This window comes from Sinohyriopsis cumingii, chromosome 2 (genome assembly GCF_028554795.1).
Source record: "Sinohyriopsis cumingii isolate HCF-2022 chromosome 2, ASM2855479v2, whole genome shotgun sequence".
NCBI lineage: Eukaryota > Metazoa > Mollusca > Bivalvia > Unionida > Unionidae > Sinohyriopsis > Sinohyriopsis cumingii.
In genome coordinates, this window is record NC_142962.1 from 167,830,709 (window position 1) to 167,851,535 (window position 20,827).

Sequence of the window (20,827 nt, forward strand, 5' to 3'; positions counted from 1 at the left end):
TATAGAAAACGTTAATTGTGACCTGAGGTAAGGTAATGGACGTAAGAATCTTTTCAGTGGAGAAATGATTCATGTGTGGTTTAATATCCCAGCAGAATCAAGTTATTGTTGGGGACAGTATTTTATTTGGAATCATTCAAATTATTTCTTCCCCGGAACTGCAAAAGTTCTATGATAACATCCTTGGAAACAGAGACTTGAATTTATACTGAAATTTCAAATAAGGATTTCTTCTTGGATTGCATTATTGCAAAGAAACAAAAGACTGTCTAAGATAGACACTTTACTAGCCATCACAGGCACATCAACACTTTAAGCGTTGGATTTAATTTGGATTTTCACTAAAGTTTATTCAGAAATTTAATTCTTAGGACTTGTCTGTAATTCAAGGATTATTTAGTATTTAATCTGCAATACCGTGGGTTCTACTTTTTACATTTTCACTTTGTATTGTAGAAAAATAAATTATTTTTTGAAGTTTACAAATCTTGTTGCTTCTCACTATTTTATATTATTTATTTTAAGACCATAGAGTCGTAATAATATTCACACACACACACACACACACACACACACACACACACATTTTATATATGGATAACACATTCAAATGCACACAGTGTACATAAGGGTAAAATAATCAAATACACACATATTTTACGCACGGATAACACAGACAGATATATATTTTAAGTATGGATAATATATTCACACACACACACATGTATACACGCACGCGCGCGCGCGCGCACACACACACACACACATTTTATAATATATGGATTTGATTAATTTGGCAGTGATAGGTAGTATCAATGTAGGCTCTGAAAATTGCCTTTGATTTTCGAAACAGCGAAAAAGCTGATTTGCTACCATCAGCTGTAACTGTCTTTCAACATTTTTCCACGCACAAGTTGCGTACTTGCAGTGATAGTTGCTGCTCCTGTCCACCGTGAGATAGAGAGCTTACAGAGATAGAGAGCTTACAGAGCAATGACTCTCTCTCTCTCTCTCTCTCTCTCTCTCTCTCAGAAACACGCGTCAGGCGTCCTATTATTATGATTAAGCTGTCTTTCTTTATCCTTTATTCGCGTCCAAGTAGTTGCAGCCGCCGCCCAGCATGTAGGAGAGTTAACATCGGTCTTCTTCTTCTCCTCTCACTCTCTCTCTCTCTCTTCTTTGTGTATGCCAGAACAACGTGCCGTAGTCGAAATCGCCAATAATTATGTGAATGAAATATTGAAATATATTCCCACTCTCCTCTCTTTCTCGCCCATCTTTCCCACCCAATCTCAATATCTCTGGGTTTGTCACAAATAAATTCTGCAAGCTGGACAACTTTAGTTTTGTTATTTTCAATTTTGCTCTCTGTTACTCCGTCTGTCTGTTTATCTCACTCGTAATCTCTCTCTGTCTCTTTCTCTCTGTCTCTGTCTCTCTCTCAGTCTTTGATTTGGCACAAAAACAAACTATATATGATGCACAACTTCGGTTGTTTTTAAATTCGACACATACTGAAAAGTGTCAATTCAAAAGACACATACAGAAAAGTGTCAATTCAAAAGACACATACAGAAAAGTGTCAATTCAAAAGACTTTCAGAAAAGTGTCAAAACCTTACAATAATACTCATTTGCTTCTTTTGAAAAACAACTTAAGAAAAATGTCCAAATGTTACACTAAATATACGCTTCAGCAAAAACTTAGTCAGTTTGAAAAATTTAAAACTGGCCTCGACAGCAATATGTTTAATCATTGTCTTAAATCAATGTAACATTAAATAAATAGAAGTTAGTCCCTGTACTTAAAGTCTAGGATAGGTAGATTTGTAACATTCATCACCAAATCAAAATCTCGCTTGACAATGAAAAACCAGTCTGGCTGGCAGGAAAATGAAAATCCAGTCTGGATAGCTTAACAATGAAAATCCAGTCTGGATGGCTTCACATTGAAAATCCAGTCTGGATGGCTTAACAATGAAAATATATTCTGGATGGCTTCACAATGAAAATTAAATCTGGCCGGCTTGACTATGAAAATCAAATATGGCCGGCTTGACAATGAAAATCCAGTCTGGCTGGCTTGACAATGAAAATCCAGCGGACTTGCTTGACAATGAAAATCTAGTCTGGCTAGCTTGAAAAATAAATCTAGTTGGACATGCTTGACAACAAAACTCCAGTCGGACTTGCTTGACAATGAAAATCCAATTTGGCAGGCTTGACAATGAAAATCCAGTCGGACTTGCTTGACAATGAAAATCTAGTCTGGCTGCTTAACATGTAAAACCAGTCGGACTTGCTTGACAATGACAATCTAGTATGCATGGCTTGACAATGAAAATCCAATCTGGCCGGCTTGACAATGAAAATATAATCTAGCCGGCTTGACAAAATAAAATCAAATATGGCCTGCTTGACAATGAAAATCCAGTCTGGCTGGCTTGACAATGAAACTTTAGTCGAACTTGCTTGACAAGTAAAATCCAGTCTGGCTGTTTAACAAGGAAAATCCAGTCGGTCTTGCTTGACAATGAAAATCCAACTGGCTGCTTGACAAGAAAAATCCAGTCGGACTTGTTTGACAACGAAAATCCAGTCTGGGTGCTTGACAATAAAACTGTTTGCAAACATAGGTAGCATTTTGTCATAGCAAGGACATTCAATTGAAGTGAGCAAGGAAATCTTAACCCTACTTGGGGTTTCTTACAGGATTTATAATGGATTTGTCTGTGTATTAATTTGTAAAAGTATTTAAGTTCCTTCAGTGTGCTTGTGAGTATACATTCCTACTATTTGTTCTTCTTTCACTCCACTAATAATATTAAAAGACTTATAAGGGTGGTAGGGAATGGTAATTTTATTTAAAAGGAGATGGTTTAGCGAGGTGATGTTTGCTATTTTATAAGGGGATAATATGGAGACAAGGGGATAGGGAATTTATCCTTTGTCTTTAATGAATTTAAATTCTCTTTTTATAGCACTTTCTATTCCATTCTACCACTGCCGTGTGCCGATGATTAACTATGAGTGCCGGTCAGTCAAACTGTGTGTGTGATATGAGGTGTTGGGGTAAAGTGTAGTGGGCCAATGGGTATTAATAGGTAAGTGTAGTAGGCCATTGGGTATTGGTAAGTAAGTGTAGTAGGCCATTGTATATTGGTAGGTAAGTGTAGTAGGCCATTGGGTATTGGTAAGTAAGTGTAGTAGGCCATTGGGTATTGGTAAGTAAGTGTAGTAGGCCATTGGGTATTGGTAAGTAAGTGTAGTAGGCCATTGTATATTGGTAAGTAAGTGTAGTAGGCCATTGGGTATTGGTAAGTAAGTGTAGTAGGCCATTGGGTATTGGTAAGTAAGTGTAGTAGGCCATTGGGTATTGGTAAGTAAGTGTAGTAGGCCATTGGGTATTGGTAAGTAAGTGTAGTAGGCCATTGGGTATTGGTAAGTAAGTGTAGTAGGCCTTTGAGTATTGGTAAGTAAGTGTAGTAGGCCATTGTATATTGGTAAGTAAGTGTAGTAGGCCATTGGGTATTGGTAAGTAAGTGTAGTAGGCCTTTGAGTATTAATAGGTAAGTGTAGTAGGCCATTGTATATTGGTAAGTAAGTGTAGTAGGCAATTTGATATTGGTAAGTAAGTGTAGTAGGCCATTGGGTATTGGTAAGTGAGTGTAGTAGGCAATTTGATATTGGTAAGTAAGTGTAGTAGGCCCTTGGGTATTTGTTGGTAAGTGTAGTAGGCCACTGGGTTTTGGTGAGTAAGTGTAGTAGGCCATTCAGTATTGGTAGATAGTGAAGTAGGCCATTGAGTATTGGTAGGTGAGTGTAGCAGGCCATAGGGTATTGGTAGGTAAGCGTAGTTTTACCAATATGCGAATGAGACCCCACAATATTAATTCCCTTTAGGGGCTAGAGTGCCCCATATTTTTACAATGTTATTTCCCATTAGAGGCTAGACAGCTCCATATTTTTACAATGTTACTTCCCATTAGAGACTAGAGTGCTCCATATTTTTACAATGTTAATTCCCATTAGGGGCTAGAGTGCCCCATATCTTTACAATATTAATTCCCTTTAGGGGCTAGAGTGCCCCCTATTTTTACAATGTTAATTCCCATTAGGGGCTAGAGTGCCCCATATTTTTACAATGTTACTCCCCATTAGAGGCTAGAGTGGCCCCATATTTTTACAATGTTATTTCCCATTAGAGGCTAGACAGCTCCATATTTTTACAATGTTACTTCCCATTAGAGACTAGAGTGCTCCATATTTTTACAATGTTACTTCCCATTAGAGGCTAGAGTGGCATCATATTTTTACAATGTTATTTCCCATTAGAGGCTAGACGGCACCATATTTTTACAATGTTACTTCCCATTCGAGGCTAGACGGCTCCATATTTTTGTAATGTTATTTCCCATTAGAGGCTAGACGGCTCCATACTTTTACGTTACTTCCCATTAGAGACAAGAGTGCTCCATATTTTTACAATGTTATATCCCATCAGAGACTAGAGTGTTCCATATTTTTACAATGTTACTTCCCATTAGAGACTAGAGTGCTCAAAATTTTGACAATGTTAATACCCATTAGAAGCTAGAGAGCTCCATATTTTTACAAGGTTAATTCCCATTAGAGGCTAGAGAGCTCCATATTTTTAAAATGTTACTTCTCATTAGAGGCTAATGTTACTTCTCATTAGAGGCTAGAGTGCTCCATATCTTTTTTACAAGTTTACTTCCCATTAGACGCTAGAGTGCCCCATATTTTTACAATGTTACTTCCCATTAGAGGCTAGAGTGCTCAAATTTTTTTACAATGTTACTTCCCATTCGAGGCTAGAGTGCTCCATATGTTTACAATGTTATTTCCCATTATAAGCTAGAGAGCCCCATAATTAAACATAGTTTTTCCCATTATAAGCTAGAGAGCCCCATATTTTAACAAGGTTACTTCCCATGAGAGGCTAGAGAGCTCCATATTTTTACAATGTTACTTCCCATTATAGACTAGAGTTCTCGATATTTTTACAATGTTACTTCACATTAGAGGCTAGAGTGTTCCATATTTTTACAATCTTATCTCCCATTAGAGGCTAGAGTGTTCCATATTTTTACAATGTTACTTCTAATTAGAGGCTAGAGTGCTCCATATTTTTACAATGTTACTTCCAATTAGAGGCTAGAGTGCTCCATATTTGTACAATGTTACAAACAGATTGTGTTATATTTCCCACCAAACTGACCCATCAAATTAAAGCTATGGACATTTTTAACATAGGATTTTCCAACTTGTGCCTAGAATCCACATATCCATTTAACAGAAGATTCCCAAAGACCCTGAAGTGATATTTTTGTCCTACAAGTATTCTCCGCTTTCAGTTCCCGTTATTACCCCCCCCCCCCACTTCCCTAATGGGGACCTCTACATGTTAAACAGATGGACATTTGTAAGCACAGGAATGCCGTTAGAGGTCATTGTGCCTCATACTGTCAAAATATTACATTTCCCACCAGAATGTCCCATCATGTTACAGTGTTACATTTCCCACCAGAATGTCCCATCATGTTACAGTGTTACATTTTCCACCAGAATGTCCCATCATGTTACAGTGTTACATTTTCCACCAGAATGTCCCATCATGTTACAGTGTTACATTTTCCACCAGAATGTCCCATCATGTTACAGTGTTACATTTTCCACCAAACAGATACATCATGTTAAACTTTTAGGCAGTTTTGTCCATGTTAAATTCCCATATTCATACACAGACCCTATTTAGCACGAGATTGACATTTGAAGTGACATATACAGACCCTATTTTGCTGTTGATGATTCAAAGACACGATTTAATTTTAATACTAATATTCCCACTCTTCAATATCTGCAGGAATGCGAGTTTAAACTTTAGGCTATAGTGTTCATTAAACGTGGGAACGACCGTCTGTTCTGATACGTCAGGTAGGTTAACTTGCGGAATGTCACCGTTCGCTTTCAGATGCATAATTTGAGGTTTTAATTTGTATCCATACATTTAAAATTGGGCGATTCTGGGAGTATCTCATCGTGTTGGACCTAAAGCAAGATTCCTAAAACCAGGCATGTTCTGGTGTCGTTACTGTAATGCCCCCGTTTGTCATTTTGCACAGAACAACCAGCAATGAACAGCAAATTCCAGAGCCAGAAAGAGGTAAAGTTGATTGACCGCATGGCAAGCAAAATTGTAAAACTATTACATAGCTCTGATACATATTTTGACCTTTAACCTATTCCTAAACAAAATTCTATTATTTACACAATTTCAGGGACGCAATATAAAAACATACCTACAACATATAACACCACCTACTTATAAATAATCTTATTATTGACAGACCTATAACTCTTGAATTGACGTCGACGGCCGCCATGCCATGGTCACTAGTGACTATCACGTTGACTTTGTCCCAAAGCCCGTGATCTGTGAGATTATTCATCAGATAACCCAGCCATCCGTCCATCTCTTCGACCTTTTTTGAAACCTCTGTCGAGTTCGGGCCAAAAATATGGCCAGTATAGTCAGGCTCGTGGAAGTACAACGTCACTATATCCGCTTGGTCGTCCAGTAACCATTGGATGACTGTGTCAATTCTGTTATTGAAAGGGTCAGATTCATTGTATTTCTTCCAAATATTAGGTCGAAATCCATGAATTTCAGTTTCGCTTCCTGGCCAAAAATAGGTGGCGCTCTTCTTACCATGTTTCCGTGCTGTCACCCAAACAGGCTCACCGCCATCCCACCATTTTGAAGTCTTTGTAGCCATAGTAAATGTTTCGTTAAACTCTGGATCGTACATTCTATTAGCAATGATCCCATGGCTTTCTTCATAAAGTCCTGGAAACAAAATTAAACATAACTGAGTTTCATAAATATTTTAAAAAAATAATATATTTTATTATTTTACTACAAAACGTATGAACCAAAATATTTTTACTGAAAAGGTACAGTGTGTAACTCCTGCATACTCTTTCTGAAATGAAATCCAACGTGTGTGTGTGTGTGTGTCTACCTGACTACTATCATATGTGTCCTGTTACTCAGCTAAAAATATGTTGTTTGCTTGGGTTTAAGTCCGAGAACCACCCTTGGACTATGACCTTCGAAAATTCAAAAAACGAATCTGTTTGTAGTTTGGGATAATTTTCTTTTAAGATGAAGGAATTTTTTAAAGAAAAGGTTATTGTGACATAGGTCAAATGGGGATGTACACAAGGTTATTGTGACATAGGGCAAATGGGGATGTACATAAGGTTATTGTGACATAGGGCAAGTGGGGATTTACACAAGGTTATTGTGACATAGGGCAAGTGGGGATGTACACAAGGTTATTGTGACATAGGGCAAGTGGGGATGTACATAAGGTTATTGTGACATAGGGCAAGTGGGGATGTACATAAGGATATTGTGACAGAGGTCAAGTGGGGATGTACATAAGGTTATTATGACATAGGGCAAGTGGGGATGTACATAAGGATATTGTGACATAGGTCAAGTGGGATGTACATAAGGTTATTGTGACATAGGTCAAGTGGGGATGTACATAAGATTATTGTGACATAGGGCAAGTGGGGATGTACATAAGGTTATTGTGATATAGGTCAAGTGGGGATGTACATAAGGTTATTTGTGACATAGGTCAAGTGGGGATGTACATAAGGTTATTGTGACAGAGGTCAAGTGGGGATGTACATAAGGTTATTGTGACATAGGGCAAGTGGGGATGTACATAAGGTTATTGTGATATAGGTCAAGTGGGGATGTACATAAGGTTATTTGTGACATAGGTCAAGTGGGGATGTACATAAGGTTATTGTGACAGAGGTCAAGTGGGGATGTACATAAGGTTATTGTGATATAGGTCAAGTGGGGATGTACATAAGGTTATTTGTGACATAGGTCAAGTGGGGATGTACATAAGGTTATTGTGACATAGGGCAAGTGGGGATGTACATAAGGATATTGTGACATAGGTCAAGTGGGGATGTACATAAGGATATTGTGACATAGGTCAAGTGGGGATGTACATAAGGTTATTTGTGACATAGGGCAAGTGGGGATGTACATAAGGTTATTGTGATATAGGTCAAGTGGGGATGTACATAAGGTTATTTGTGACATAGGGCAAGTGGGGATGTACATAAGATTATTGTGACATGGGTCAAGTGGGGATGTACATAAGGTTATTGTGACATAGGGCAAGTGGGGATGTACATAAGATTATTGTGACATAGGTCAAGTGGGGATGTACATAAGGTTATTGTGACAGAGGTCAAGTGGGATGTACATAAGGTTATTATGACATAGGGCAAGTGGGGATGTACATAAGGATATTGTGACATAGGTCAAGTGGGATGTACATAAGGTTATTGTGACATAGGTCAAGTGGGGATGTACATAAGATTATTGTGACATAGGGCAAGTGGGGATGTACATAAGGTTATTGTGACAGAGGTCAAGTGGGGATGTACATAAGGTTATTTGTGACATAGGTCAAGTGGGGATGTACATAAGGTCATTTGTGACATAGGTCAAGTGGGGATGTACATTAGGTTATTGTGACATAGGTTAAGTGGGGATGTACAAAAGATTATTAATTCCTTCTTTTAATATCATATGGAATCGTTTACTGTTACGTTCAGATTTAATTTGAGAGGAGTCATTTATTTAAATTATCTATTGGAATCACAAAGTGTTCATTGACTGTTTCAAATAAATGAACTTCTTTAAAATATCTCAGAAAAATTGATATTTCTTATGAAAATTAAGTTGACTTTGTTTCGGAATTTTCGTTGTCCCTGGTAAGGATTTTAATTGCACACATTTTATTTTTAGTGAAACTAACAAGCGATAGCGAACTTTGTTTCAGATCAAAACCCAGGAAGGGTTAGAGTCTTTGAAAAAGGATGAGTTGTTTGAGCTTCCCAGACATTATTCTATTTTGGAAGTACAAAAGATTGGCAAAACAAGAAATAAAAATATATTTTGGTCCAGTGCTTGATGGAAAAGAAGTTTGAGAAAGTTAAAACTTTAAATGACAACAGTTTGACAGAGCCCATGATATTAACATTTTATTGCCAGTACAACAGAGTGCTGATCAAGATGTGGTTAAGGAGTGTATCTTGAAGGGTTCTGAGTTGGTACCTGAGACATATCAACAAAGAACTTTAAGAACTCTAAAAACAAACTGGACAAATCCGTCTTTGCATGAAAAACTAACTACTATTTGATAGGAGGTGCTCAACCAAGAAGGTCGATAAAGATTAGGTTAACCACAGTCAACTTAAAGTAATTAAAGAGTTCGGGAATTGTGTCCATATGAATCTCAAGGCGTATCTTGATAAGAAAAAAGGTGGAAACTTTGGAAGATGCTGCTCGCACAGCTTATGATTATTCTTTGATCACGAACTTTAATTTGTCAATAAGTTTTCATTTTCAGCAGTTTGTTCGTAAAAACAACCATCTCAGTCTCATACGTGTACTTCTAACTCTCAGTCTGGCACAGCGTTAAGGCATCACATTTCTGATAACACAAAAATAAATCCTTATCTCTTTCTACTTGCACTTATTGTAAGAAGAAAGGGTACATTATTTCTGATTACTACTGGTTGAAAAATAAGCAATATAATAATGAGAGAGTTATTCCAAATGATCTTATTTCTCAGAGGTCAACGTCACGGTCTTGAAGTGAAACCTTACATTTGTTGAGGCACACAAACCCCGGTCTGATTTTATTATGGAGAATTAGGAACCATTTATGTCGAATGGTTCTATATCACTTATTGTAGAATCTGCTAAGCCGTTTGTTACGAGTCTATGCTCTTCAAATAAGTAACAAAAATGAGTGACGACAACAAGCTTTGTAAAATTAAACGAACAATCTATTTCCCTACAATACTAAGTGAAAAAAGAAAAGGAACTTACGATATTGCGAATTAAGTTTTTTTTAAAAATCCAATAATTAAAAAAACACAAGTCCAATCAATGAAAAGTTCAAACCCCGATGCAATCCAAGATGGATGGTGATGACGTATGTAATAGTCAGTGTTGTACTGATGTGTCAAAAGTCTCTTGTTGAATCAAAGTATATATTATTCCAGTTTTTGAATTCTGTATGATTCCCAAGGAATCGATGTCCTAGAATTATCTGAGCACATATGTATTTCCATGGAAAAGAATCACTTGAATTTCAATAATTTGAAGAAAATAAAACACTCAGCCCAAACTGGACACAACATAAAACAACTTGTTACGGCACAACTAATAGAATTCTTATCATAACATCAGCTATAAAACTAACTACAATGCAAAACAGATTCCCAGATGGGGGTCAAGAGTTCAACCTTCCAGAAGAAATGGAAGTTTGTTACATGATACATATTACGATGACCAGCTGTGACATTGTCTCACCTTAATGATTCTTACTCTGAGAAAGAAATAAAAAAGAAAATAAAAAAGTTGTTTACTAAAACTGTCACTGATTGTGAAACAAGGTCAGGAACTACATACAATATTTCTATTATTAGTTATTTACGTCGAAAATATAAAAAAAAAAAATAAAAAAAATCAGTCAGAACTGAACTCTGTTCCAGACAATATCAAATCCATGTAATGGAATAAAGAAAATTAAATCTAACAGGCAACCAATTAAATTAAATATACATAACACTTTCTTTTTACCGTAGCTCAAATTATACTCGTGGATTATATAAAAAATAACATAAGAAGAAATCTTATGATTGATACAAAGTATACATGAAATAATACATTCCTAAACACGGGAAAGCGCATCTGCTATTAAAGTATATTTTCCCTAGATGCGCGTGATTTCAGTATTATATTCCTACAATAACAAACTCCACGTAATAAATCTCTGATTTTCGTTCTTCATCTTGCCGATGAAAGTAAGGGGGTTGTAATCACAACACACAATACTCGGAGAAGACGCTGAACTAAAGCAAACTTCAAAATGTTGTAGTGCCAATATCAAAGCCAAACAATTTTACTCGAGAATAATTTATCTGGTGCTTGTTTAATTTTTTTAGAAAAAAAGCACACGGGATGAGCCACACCATTTTTATCTTCTTGAATAAATACTGCTCCAACCCTATCCTCACTTGCATCAACAGACAGTTTCAATGATTGGCTGATAACTGGAGCTGTAAGAACTCTGTGTGTGTGTGTGTGTGTGTGTGTGTGTGTGTGTGATTTGGATTTTGAACGTAGCTTTAACAATTTTTCAGTCATATTGCTACGATGTCTGCAGTGTGACAGTTCATAGTGATGTCTATCACTGGGGCATCATTCTGCAGACATGTAGCATGATGTCCCACCCAGTCACATTATCCTGACACCAGGCCGACCAGTCCTAACACAAACCTCTTAATGCTGAGCGCCAAGCGAGGCAGCTGTTAGCACCATTTTTGTAAGTCTTTGGTATGACTCGGCCGGGCATCGAACCCACGACCTTCCGCTTCCAAGGCGGACTCTCTATCCACTGGGCCACTGGAGCGGTCAGCTGTAAGAACTGGTGCACTTTTAAGTATGGCCTTTAACTTATCAAAAGCCTCCTGACTTGGCTTTCTTGCTCAATAAATTTGTCAGGGGTTCAGCAATTATGGAACAATAGGAACAAAATTTCCGATAGTATCCAGCCATACCCGAAAATCGCATCAGTTGCGTTTTACTGATAGGCACAGGGAATTCGGAAATAGCATTGACCTTAGCATCTATAGGTTTAACTTGTCCATGTCTCACGATATGTCCTAGAAATGTTACATAAGCACGGCAAAACTCACTTTTGGATAAATTAATTGTCAAACTTGCATCAGTGAGTCTGTCAAAGAATTTCCGAATTGTCGCTAAATGTTCTCTCCAGGTGTCTTAGCAGATTATGCCATCATCGATGTAAGCATCACAATTATCTAGACCAGATGTAATCATGTTCATTAAATTGACGAACCCTTCATCCCAAACGGCATCACTTTATATTGATAAGGCCCATCTGGAGTCACGCAAGCCGAAATCTCCTTTGCCCACTTCCGTCCGTGGAATTTACCAAAATCCTTTCAGAAGGTCGATTTTGGTGACATACTTTGCATTTCAAATTTTATCAATGCAGTCATCGAGTCTTGGTAATGGAAATGAATCTGTTTTAGTCACACTGTTCACTTTTCTATAATCAGTACACATGCGGAAAGTTTTATCTGGTTTCGGAACAAGTATACATAGTGAACTCGAGTCACTTTTATACGGCTCTATGAAATCATTTTCAAGCAAATCTTTTTTCCTTTTCTTCAAGTATTCCTGTTTAAAAGGGTTCGTCCTATATGGGTGTTGTTTCACTGGTGTGGAATTTACAATTTCAACGTCATGATAAATTTTGTTTGTTCTTGTAGGAACATCTATAAATAAATGCTCATATTCAAGTAATACCTATTTAAGTTCATTCCCTTCTTCTTGTTGCAAAAGGCGTTTGGTCTAGATTATTCATAATGTTTGAATATCGAGGATTTGACACTCCAAAATCAGTAGAATCCGATTGCATTCCTTCGCTTAAATCCACCGTGAGTGGGACAGGTACAACTAAATTAATTGCATGTTTAACCTGGCTATTTATCTCAATATACTTCTACTCGTATCATTTATTTACATTCGAGGTGTACTATTATTATAATTTAACTCAATTATTTTCTTCTTAACTTTGTAAGGACCGTAATATCTAATCTGCAGAAAATTGTGAACAATGAGCAAGAGAGACAGAACTCTATTATTACCAAACTCAAAAGTTCTCTCCATTGTAGTTCTGTCAAACCATAATTTCACTTTTGACTTGAATTGTTGGATGCGTGATTCGTACATAACTTGTTGGAATATTCCAGACATAAAATTTGACCATTGATCTGATTGGACAGATTTGGGAAGGCCAAATTTTGAGTAAATTTAAACTTTATCAAAGCTTTTACTATTGTTTTAGTTTTATTATTCCTCAAAGGAATTGCCTATGGGAATCTTGTTAACGCACACTTATCTTATAAGTTGTCTTCTAATGAAAGGGTTCTTATTCAAGAAATTAAGTGCGGCTTTGATAATATTCCTGTCCATTGTGCCAATTTTGTATCATACTTAGTTGTATGGGTTATGGCTGCCGGAGAAGTGACCTCTTTACTCTTGAGGGTATTCATTTATTCTTAAGCAATGCCTTAGTTGGAGATAAGGTTGTGGTTAATCAAATTGTAACTGACAAGTCTTGTTTTAGTTTTAAAAATTGATCCTACTGAGATTAAAATCCCTGATTTTTACCCATTTTGCGCAGATACTAGGGCTACGGCCAAAACATTTGTTGACATTGAAGTTGATCAGGAAATTAATCCTTTAGCTTACACATTTATTGATCAGTCTTTTGATGAGGTTACGTTTGCTCCAAGCATAGACCAGTCAAGAGATATTGATCCGAGTGATCATCTTATGATGAGGTTACGTTTACTCCAAGTATCGACCAATCAAGAGGTATTGATCCGAGTGATCATCTTATGATGAGGTTACGTTTGCTCCAAGCATCGACCAATCAAGAGGTATTGATCCGAGTGATCATCTTATGATGAGGTTACTTTTGCTCCAAGCATCGACCAATCAAGAGGTATTGATCCGAATGATTATCTTATGACTACTAATTCTCTTTATTCTAATCAGAGTAACAAAGGCAATCACTTATTGTCAAATAGGACCAAGAGCAGGAAATCTCATGTTTATTTCAGAGATCTATTTGCGAAACTGAAGCCACGCAAGTACGTGTTTTAAATTTTATAAAACATGGGGTCCTTATGATAAAATGGAGACCATCTGAGGTACCCGCTAGTGACCAATGGCCAGTGAGATATCAAATAGTTGTTCCTAAATCATATCTGCAGGAAAGTCTTAGTCTAGTCCATGAAACTCCCTCGCCTAGTTTGAATCATTTTTATTGTCCGAAAAATAAAAGTGATGTTTGTAAATACTGTTGATCTTTTAACGTTTGGTAATGTTAGGAAAATCCAATCAGATGATACCTAAGGCTCATTTGCAACCTTGTCCTGAATTTGATGAACCATTTACCTGAATAATAGTAAACTGTCGGTCCTTTACCTAAGACCAAGTCAGGCAACCTATACTTGCTGACCATAATGTTTGCGTTCGCAAGATTCCTAGAGGCAAAAATTCCTCTCAGAGAAATATTAAAACTAAACCCATAGTAAAAACCTAGAGTCCGGTTTATTTATTTGTTGGGTGGTGCTGTGGTGTGGTGTTTTTTTTAAACAGTTTTTGAACTTCTGAATTCTGTTCAGTCTGATCAAGGGGCAAATTTTATGTCCGGAATCTTCCAGAAAGTTATACATGAATTAGGCATCCAATGTCAACAGTCTTCTGTCTATCACCATAACAGTCAACGGGCAATATGATTCGGCCATATTGCTTTGATACAGGAAAAGATGATGTGGGTGTACATTGTGCAATTGTTGTTTTTTTCTTTTGGGGGGGGTGATGGTTTCATTTTTTGTTTGGTGGGGGCTTTTGGTTGTTTTGCTGTTAATGAATTAGATCAAGAATCATTGGAAATTAGTCCTTTTGGGCTAGCGTTTTGGACATACTGTCCGTGGACCAATGAAGCTATTTAAAGAATCTTCTTCCAGCCGAGTGTTCAGAAATTAATCTTCTTGGCTATGTCTCCGATTTTAAATATAAACTGTCAAATGTTTGTAAAGATGCAAGACCTATTCTTCATTCTGCTCAGTAAATGACATGACAAGTAAAACAATCAGTGACCAAGATGAACATCACGGATGCCATGACAAGCAAATGCGATAAGTCACCAAGAGGAGCAGGACTGATGACATGACAAGCAAAAGCTATCAGTGACCAAGCTGAGCAACACTGATGACATGACAAGCAATGCCATCAGTGACCAAGATGAATTGCCCTGATGACATGATACGCAAAGCAATCAGTGACCAAGATGAGGAGTACTGATGACATTATAAGCAAAGCGATCAATTACCAAGCTGAACAGTACAGATGACATGACAAGTAAAGCAGTCAGTTACTACGATTAACATCAAGGATGACACGATAAGCAAAAGCAATCAGTGACCAAGCCGAGCAGCACTGATGACATAATAAGCAAAGAGATCAGTTACGAAGATGAGCAGCACTGATGACATGATAAACAAAGCGATTAGTGACCAAAATGAACAGCACTGATGACATAAGCAAAGCGATCAGTGACCAAGATGAGCAGCACTGATGACATGATAAACAAAGCGATTAGTGACCAAAATGAACAGCACTGATGACATAAGCAAAGCGATCAGTGACCAAGATGAGCAGCACTGATGACATGATAAGCAAAGCGATTAACGAACAAGCTGGACAGAACTGATGACATGACAATCAAAAGCAATCAGTGACCAAGATGAGCAGCACTGATGACATAAAAAGCAAAGAGATCAATTACCAAGGTGAGTAGCACCGATGACATGATAAGCAAGGCGATCAGTGACCAAGCTGAGCAGCACTGATGACATGACAAGCAAATCGATCATTGACCAAGATGAACAACACTAATGATATAATACGCAAAGCAGTCAGCGACCAAGATGAGGAGCACTGATGGCATGATAAGCAAAGCGATCAGTGACCAAGATGAGCAGTAAAGATGACATGACAAGCAAAGCAATCAGTGACCAAGATCAACATCACGGATGATATGACAAGCAAAGCCATTAGTGACCAAGAAGAACAGCACTGATGACATGATAAGCAAAGCGATCAGTGACCAAGATGAGCAGCACTGATGACATGGCAAGCAAAGCGATCAGTGACCAAGATGAGGAGCACTGATGACATGACAGTCAAAACCAATCAGTGACCAAGCTGAGCAGCACTGATGACATAATAAGCAAAGGCGATCAGTGATCAAGCTTAGCAGAACTGATGACATGATAAGCAATGAGATCAGGTACCAAGATGAGCAGCACTGATGACATGATAAGCAAAGCGATCAGTGACAAAGATGAGCAGCACTGGTGACATGATACGCAAAGCAATCAGTGATCAAGATGAGAAGCACTGCTCATATGATAAGTAAAGCGATCAGTGACCAAGATGAGCAGCACTGATTACATGACAAGTAAAACGATCAGTGACCAAAACGAGCAGCACTGACGATATGACAGGCAAAGTGATCAGTGACCAAAATGAACAGCAGTGATGACATAACAAGCAAAGTGATCAGTGACCAAGATGAACAGCAGTGATGACATGACAAGCAAAGTAATCAGCTACTAAGATGAATAGCACTGATGATATGATCAGAAAAGCGATCAATGACCAAAACGAGAAGCACTGATGATATAACAAGCAAAACGATCAGTGACCATGATGAACAGCAGTGATGACATGGCATGCAAAGCGATCAGTGACCAAGATGAACAGCACGAATGATATGACAAGGAAAAGCAATCAGGGACCAAGATGAGAAGCACCGATGACATGATAAGCAAAAGCAATCAGTGACCAAGCTGAGCAGAAATGATCACATGATAAGCAAATAAATCAGTTACTAAGATGAGCAGCACTGATGACATGGCAAGCAAAGCGATCAGTGACCAAGATGAACAGCACTGATGACATGATAAGCTAAGCGATCAGTGACCAAGCTTAGTAGCACTGATGACATAATAAGCAAAGAGATCAGTTACGAAGATGGGCAGCACTGATGACATAACAAGCAAAGTCGTCAGTGACCAAAATGAACAGCACTGATGACATGATAAGCAAAGCGATCACTGACCAAGATGAGCAGCACTGATGACATGATAAGCAAGGCGATCAGTGACAAAACTGAGGAGTACTGATGACATGACAAGCAAAAGCAATCAGTGAATAAGCTGAGCAGCACTGATGACATGATAAGCAAAGCGATGTGTAACTAAGATGAGCAGCATTGATGACATGACAAGCAAAGCGATCAGTAACCAAGATGAACAGCACAGATGACATGATACCCAAAGCAATCAGTGACCAAGATGAGGAGCACCGATGACATGATAAGCAAAGCGGTATGTGACCAAGGTGAGCAGAATTGATGACATGATACCCAAAGCAATCAGTGACCAAGATGAGGAGCACTGATGACCTGATAAACAAAGCGATCAGTGACCAAGCTGAGCAGTACAGATGACATGAGAAGTAAAGCAATCAGTGACCATGATGGACATCACGGATAACATGACCAGCAAAAGCAAACAGTGACCAAGTTGAACAGCACTGATGACATGATAAGCAAAGCGACGAGTAACAACGCAGCCAACGATGAGGAGTGTATTATGATCATTAACGAGTTCACCAATTACAAAGAGATGTAAACAATGCAAAAATAAAAGACAAACTAGCTAATAAATAAATAAACATACATTTTTTAGAAAGACAAAGATTCGTAGATAAGTTTACAGGAAACGACAGGGGTTGAACATATTTAAGGTATAGGATGTTTTGCTTTCGTATGTTTGATTTTTTTCCATCATAAATTGTAGCATAAGCTCGCCTTGATTAAATGAATGATGGAGCATTTGGAAAGCAAGAGTAATATGAATGATGAAGCATTTGGAAAGCAAGAGTAATATGAATGATGAAGCATTTGGAAAGCAAGAGTAATATGAATGATGAAGCATTTGGAAAGCAAGAGTAATATGAATGATGAAGCATTTGGAAAGCAAGAGTAATATGAATGATGAAGCATTTGGAAAGCAAGAGTAATATGAATGATGAAGCATTTGGAAAGCAAGAGTAAAATGAATGATGAAGCATTTGGAAAGCAAGAGTAATATTGCAATCCACGGACGCCCTGAGAAAGGAATTTATTTTACAAATCCAACTGCAAACTATCCATTTCATTACAGATAACAGATCTTTTTGTCGTTGTCAGGTATTACAGTGTTTCCGATGAACTAAAAAACAATTTCGCTTACTGCATGAGCGATATGAATAATACAATGAATGTTAATAATACAATGAATGTGAATAATACAATGAATGTTTTAATTATAACGTTTTTAAATGAAGTTCAATAAAGGCATAGATTGAATAGATACAACTGTTGACAGCGAAGAGCGTATTGATACTGAATGCTTTAAACAAAACTCAAACGTTTAAGTCACTTCTAGTCACAGTTAAGTAGTGAATATCACCAGTTACACTGCTAACTTGGTAGTATTAGATACCACAATTAACTGCTAAATTGATAGGATTTAACAGCAACACAATTGCACTGCTAAATTGGGATGACTGGCAAAAGAATTACATTGCTAAATTAGTAGGATTCAATAGCAAGACAATTACACTGCTTAATTGGTACGATTCAATAGCAAGACAATTACACTGCTAAATAGGTACGATTCAATAGTAAGGCAATTACACTGCTGAAATGGTTGGATTCAATAGCAACGCAATGACGCTGCTAAATTGGTAGGATTAGCAAAATAATTTACATTGCTAAATTAGTAGGATTCAATAACAAGACAATTACACTGCTAAATTCGATGGATTCGATAGCAAGACAATTACACTGCTAAATTCGATGGATTCGATAGCAAGACAATTACACTGCTAAACTGGTGGGATTAGCAAAACAATTACACTGCTAAATTCATTGGATTCAATTGGAAGACAATTATATACGTATTAGCTTAATCTATTACATTTTGCGGATGTTTTAAGCCAAGACTTTACCCATTTCTTGATTAAAAAGACAAAATATATGTGTGTGTGTGTGTGTGTGTGTGTGTGTGTGTGGTTTTGATTTTTAACAATTTTCTAGTCAAATCGTTACAATGTCTGCAGTGTATCAGTTTATAGTGATGTCTAGCACTAGGGCAAAATGCTGCAAACACGTAGCATAATGTCCCACTCAGTCACATTATCCTGACACCAGAACGACCAGTCCTAACACTAACCTCTTAATACTGAGCGCCAAGCGAGGCAGCTGCTAGTACAATTTTTGTAAGTCTACGGTATGACACGAGAGGGAGTTCGAACCCGCGACCTCCCGCGTCAGAATCGGACGCTCTAACCACTTAGGCCATTTGTTATTATTTGCTATTATTTAATGTTTTCGAACTAAATTCTAACTGTACGGTATTCAAGGGCCTCGAATTATTGAACTGGCTTCCAGCGAGCTGATTTTCGCAAGCAAAGAGATTCCAAATCGTCTGAAACCCAAATTCCTTGCGTATGTACAGCAACATGTAACAGCTAAATTTGAGATTCCGAAATCCTCAAAGTAGCAAGACAAAGGTTTTTAGCTTTCATTTTAGGTTTAGTTACTTTTGTAATTTATTTTGTTTTGATTCTAGAATTATTTTTCAAGAAGTTGAGTTGAAATAGTTGCTATTGTAAGGCTCTATTTAGATAAGATTACCGATTATCTCAATAATTTTATTAAAAATTGAATTTAAAGATTCTATTTTGTAATAACATTATTAATTTTATTTATTGATTTACTGTGCATTTTATCTATGATACATTTCTCTGAATTATAAATATTTATCTAATCAAGACCTATTGAGAAGATTTGTTTGCAACATCTAGTTGTACCAAAACACTCTTTAGCTCTTATTAATTATGCGCGGTGATCGGATGGGAATGTTTCTCTTCTTATGTTTCCACCCTGTAAATGTGACCATCGAATGAGCGTATGTTTCAAAATATTACTTTCCACCGCGGCTGAATTCCACGCCTGAATTATCATGCAGTAAAAGGAATACAACTCTTTTCAAACAGGAAACAGTCACATAAATTGACTCCCTTGATACGTGCTTTCCCATTAATTTTATTGACCATTATCAGCAAAGCATTAAAAAAATAAAACAGCCCTCTGCCCACTACTGTCAACTGTTCTAACAAAAATAATCCTTTGAATGCACGCCCCATCCTTACCGTTTATAAACATATACTTTTAATAGATAACGATAAATTCGGTACTACTAGAGTTACACAGAGAAAGTGATGTTTTCCTCAGACACTAATGACTGCGAACAAGTACGAGTACGAGACAATATCCGATTTAAAGTAAAAACATGCGTGTCCGCTAGCATGAGGTAGTCCTAGGATTTTTTTCTGATGATTGCTGAGTATTTTATATATTACAGTATGTTTTTCTCTTTCTTCAGGCTGCATCTTGAATAAATGCGTATAGTGTATATTTAAAAGCCTGAATCAGACATACATTTATCCAGTTTATCACAATAATGTGTTCGCATATAAAGTCTTGGTAGTATCTTGAGCTTTTTATATTACAAAGTGTCAGTAGTGTCTTGATCTTGTTAAATTACAAAGTACCAATAGTGTCTTGAGCTTGTTATATTACAAAGTGTCAATAGTGTCTTGAACTTGTTATACTACAAAGTGTCAGTAGTGTCTTGATCTTGTTAAATTACAAAGTGCAAATAGTGTCTTGAGCTTGTTATATTACAAAGTGTCAATAGTGTCTTGAGCTTGTTATATTACAAAGTGTCAATAGTGTCTTGAGCTTGTTATATTACAAAGTGTCAATAGTGTCTTGATCTTGTTAAATTACAAAGTGCCAATAGTGTCTTGAGCTTGTTAAATTACAAAGTGTCAATAGTGTCTTGAGCTTGTTATATTACAAAGTGTCAGTAGTGTCTTGATCTTGTTAAATTACAAAGTGCCAATAGTGTCTTGAGCTTGTTAGATTACAAAGTGTCAATAGTGTCTTGAGCTTGTTATATTACAAAGTGTC

At 37.1% G+C, this 20,827-nt stretch overlaps 1 protein-coding gene across 1 annotated transcript in view; it reads right to left on the reverse strand.

The window, feature by feature from the left end:
• Positions 1-20,827, reverse strand: part of LOC149806266 (bis(5'-adenosyl)-triphosphatase enpp4-like) — an 85,471-nt gene that overhangs the window by 12,817 nt on the left and 51,827 nt on the right. Inside the window, exon 2 of the mRNA XM_089951213.1 lies at positions 6,373-6,870. Coding sequence (XP_089807339.1) covers positions 6,373-6,870 — 498 coding nt within the window. The remainder of the gene's footprint in view (positions 1-6,372; positions 6,871-20,827) is intronic.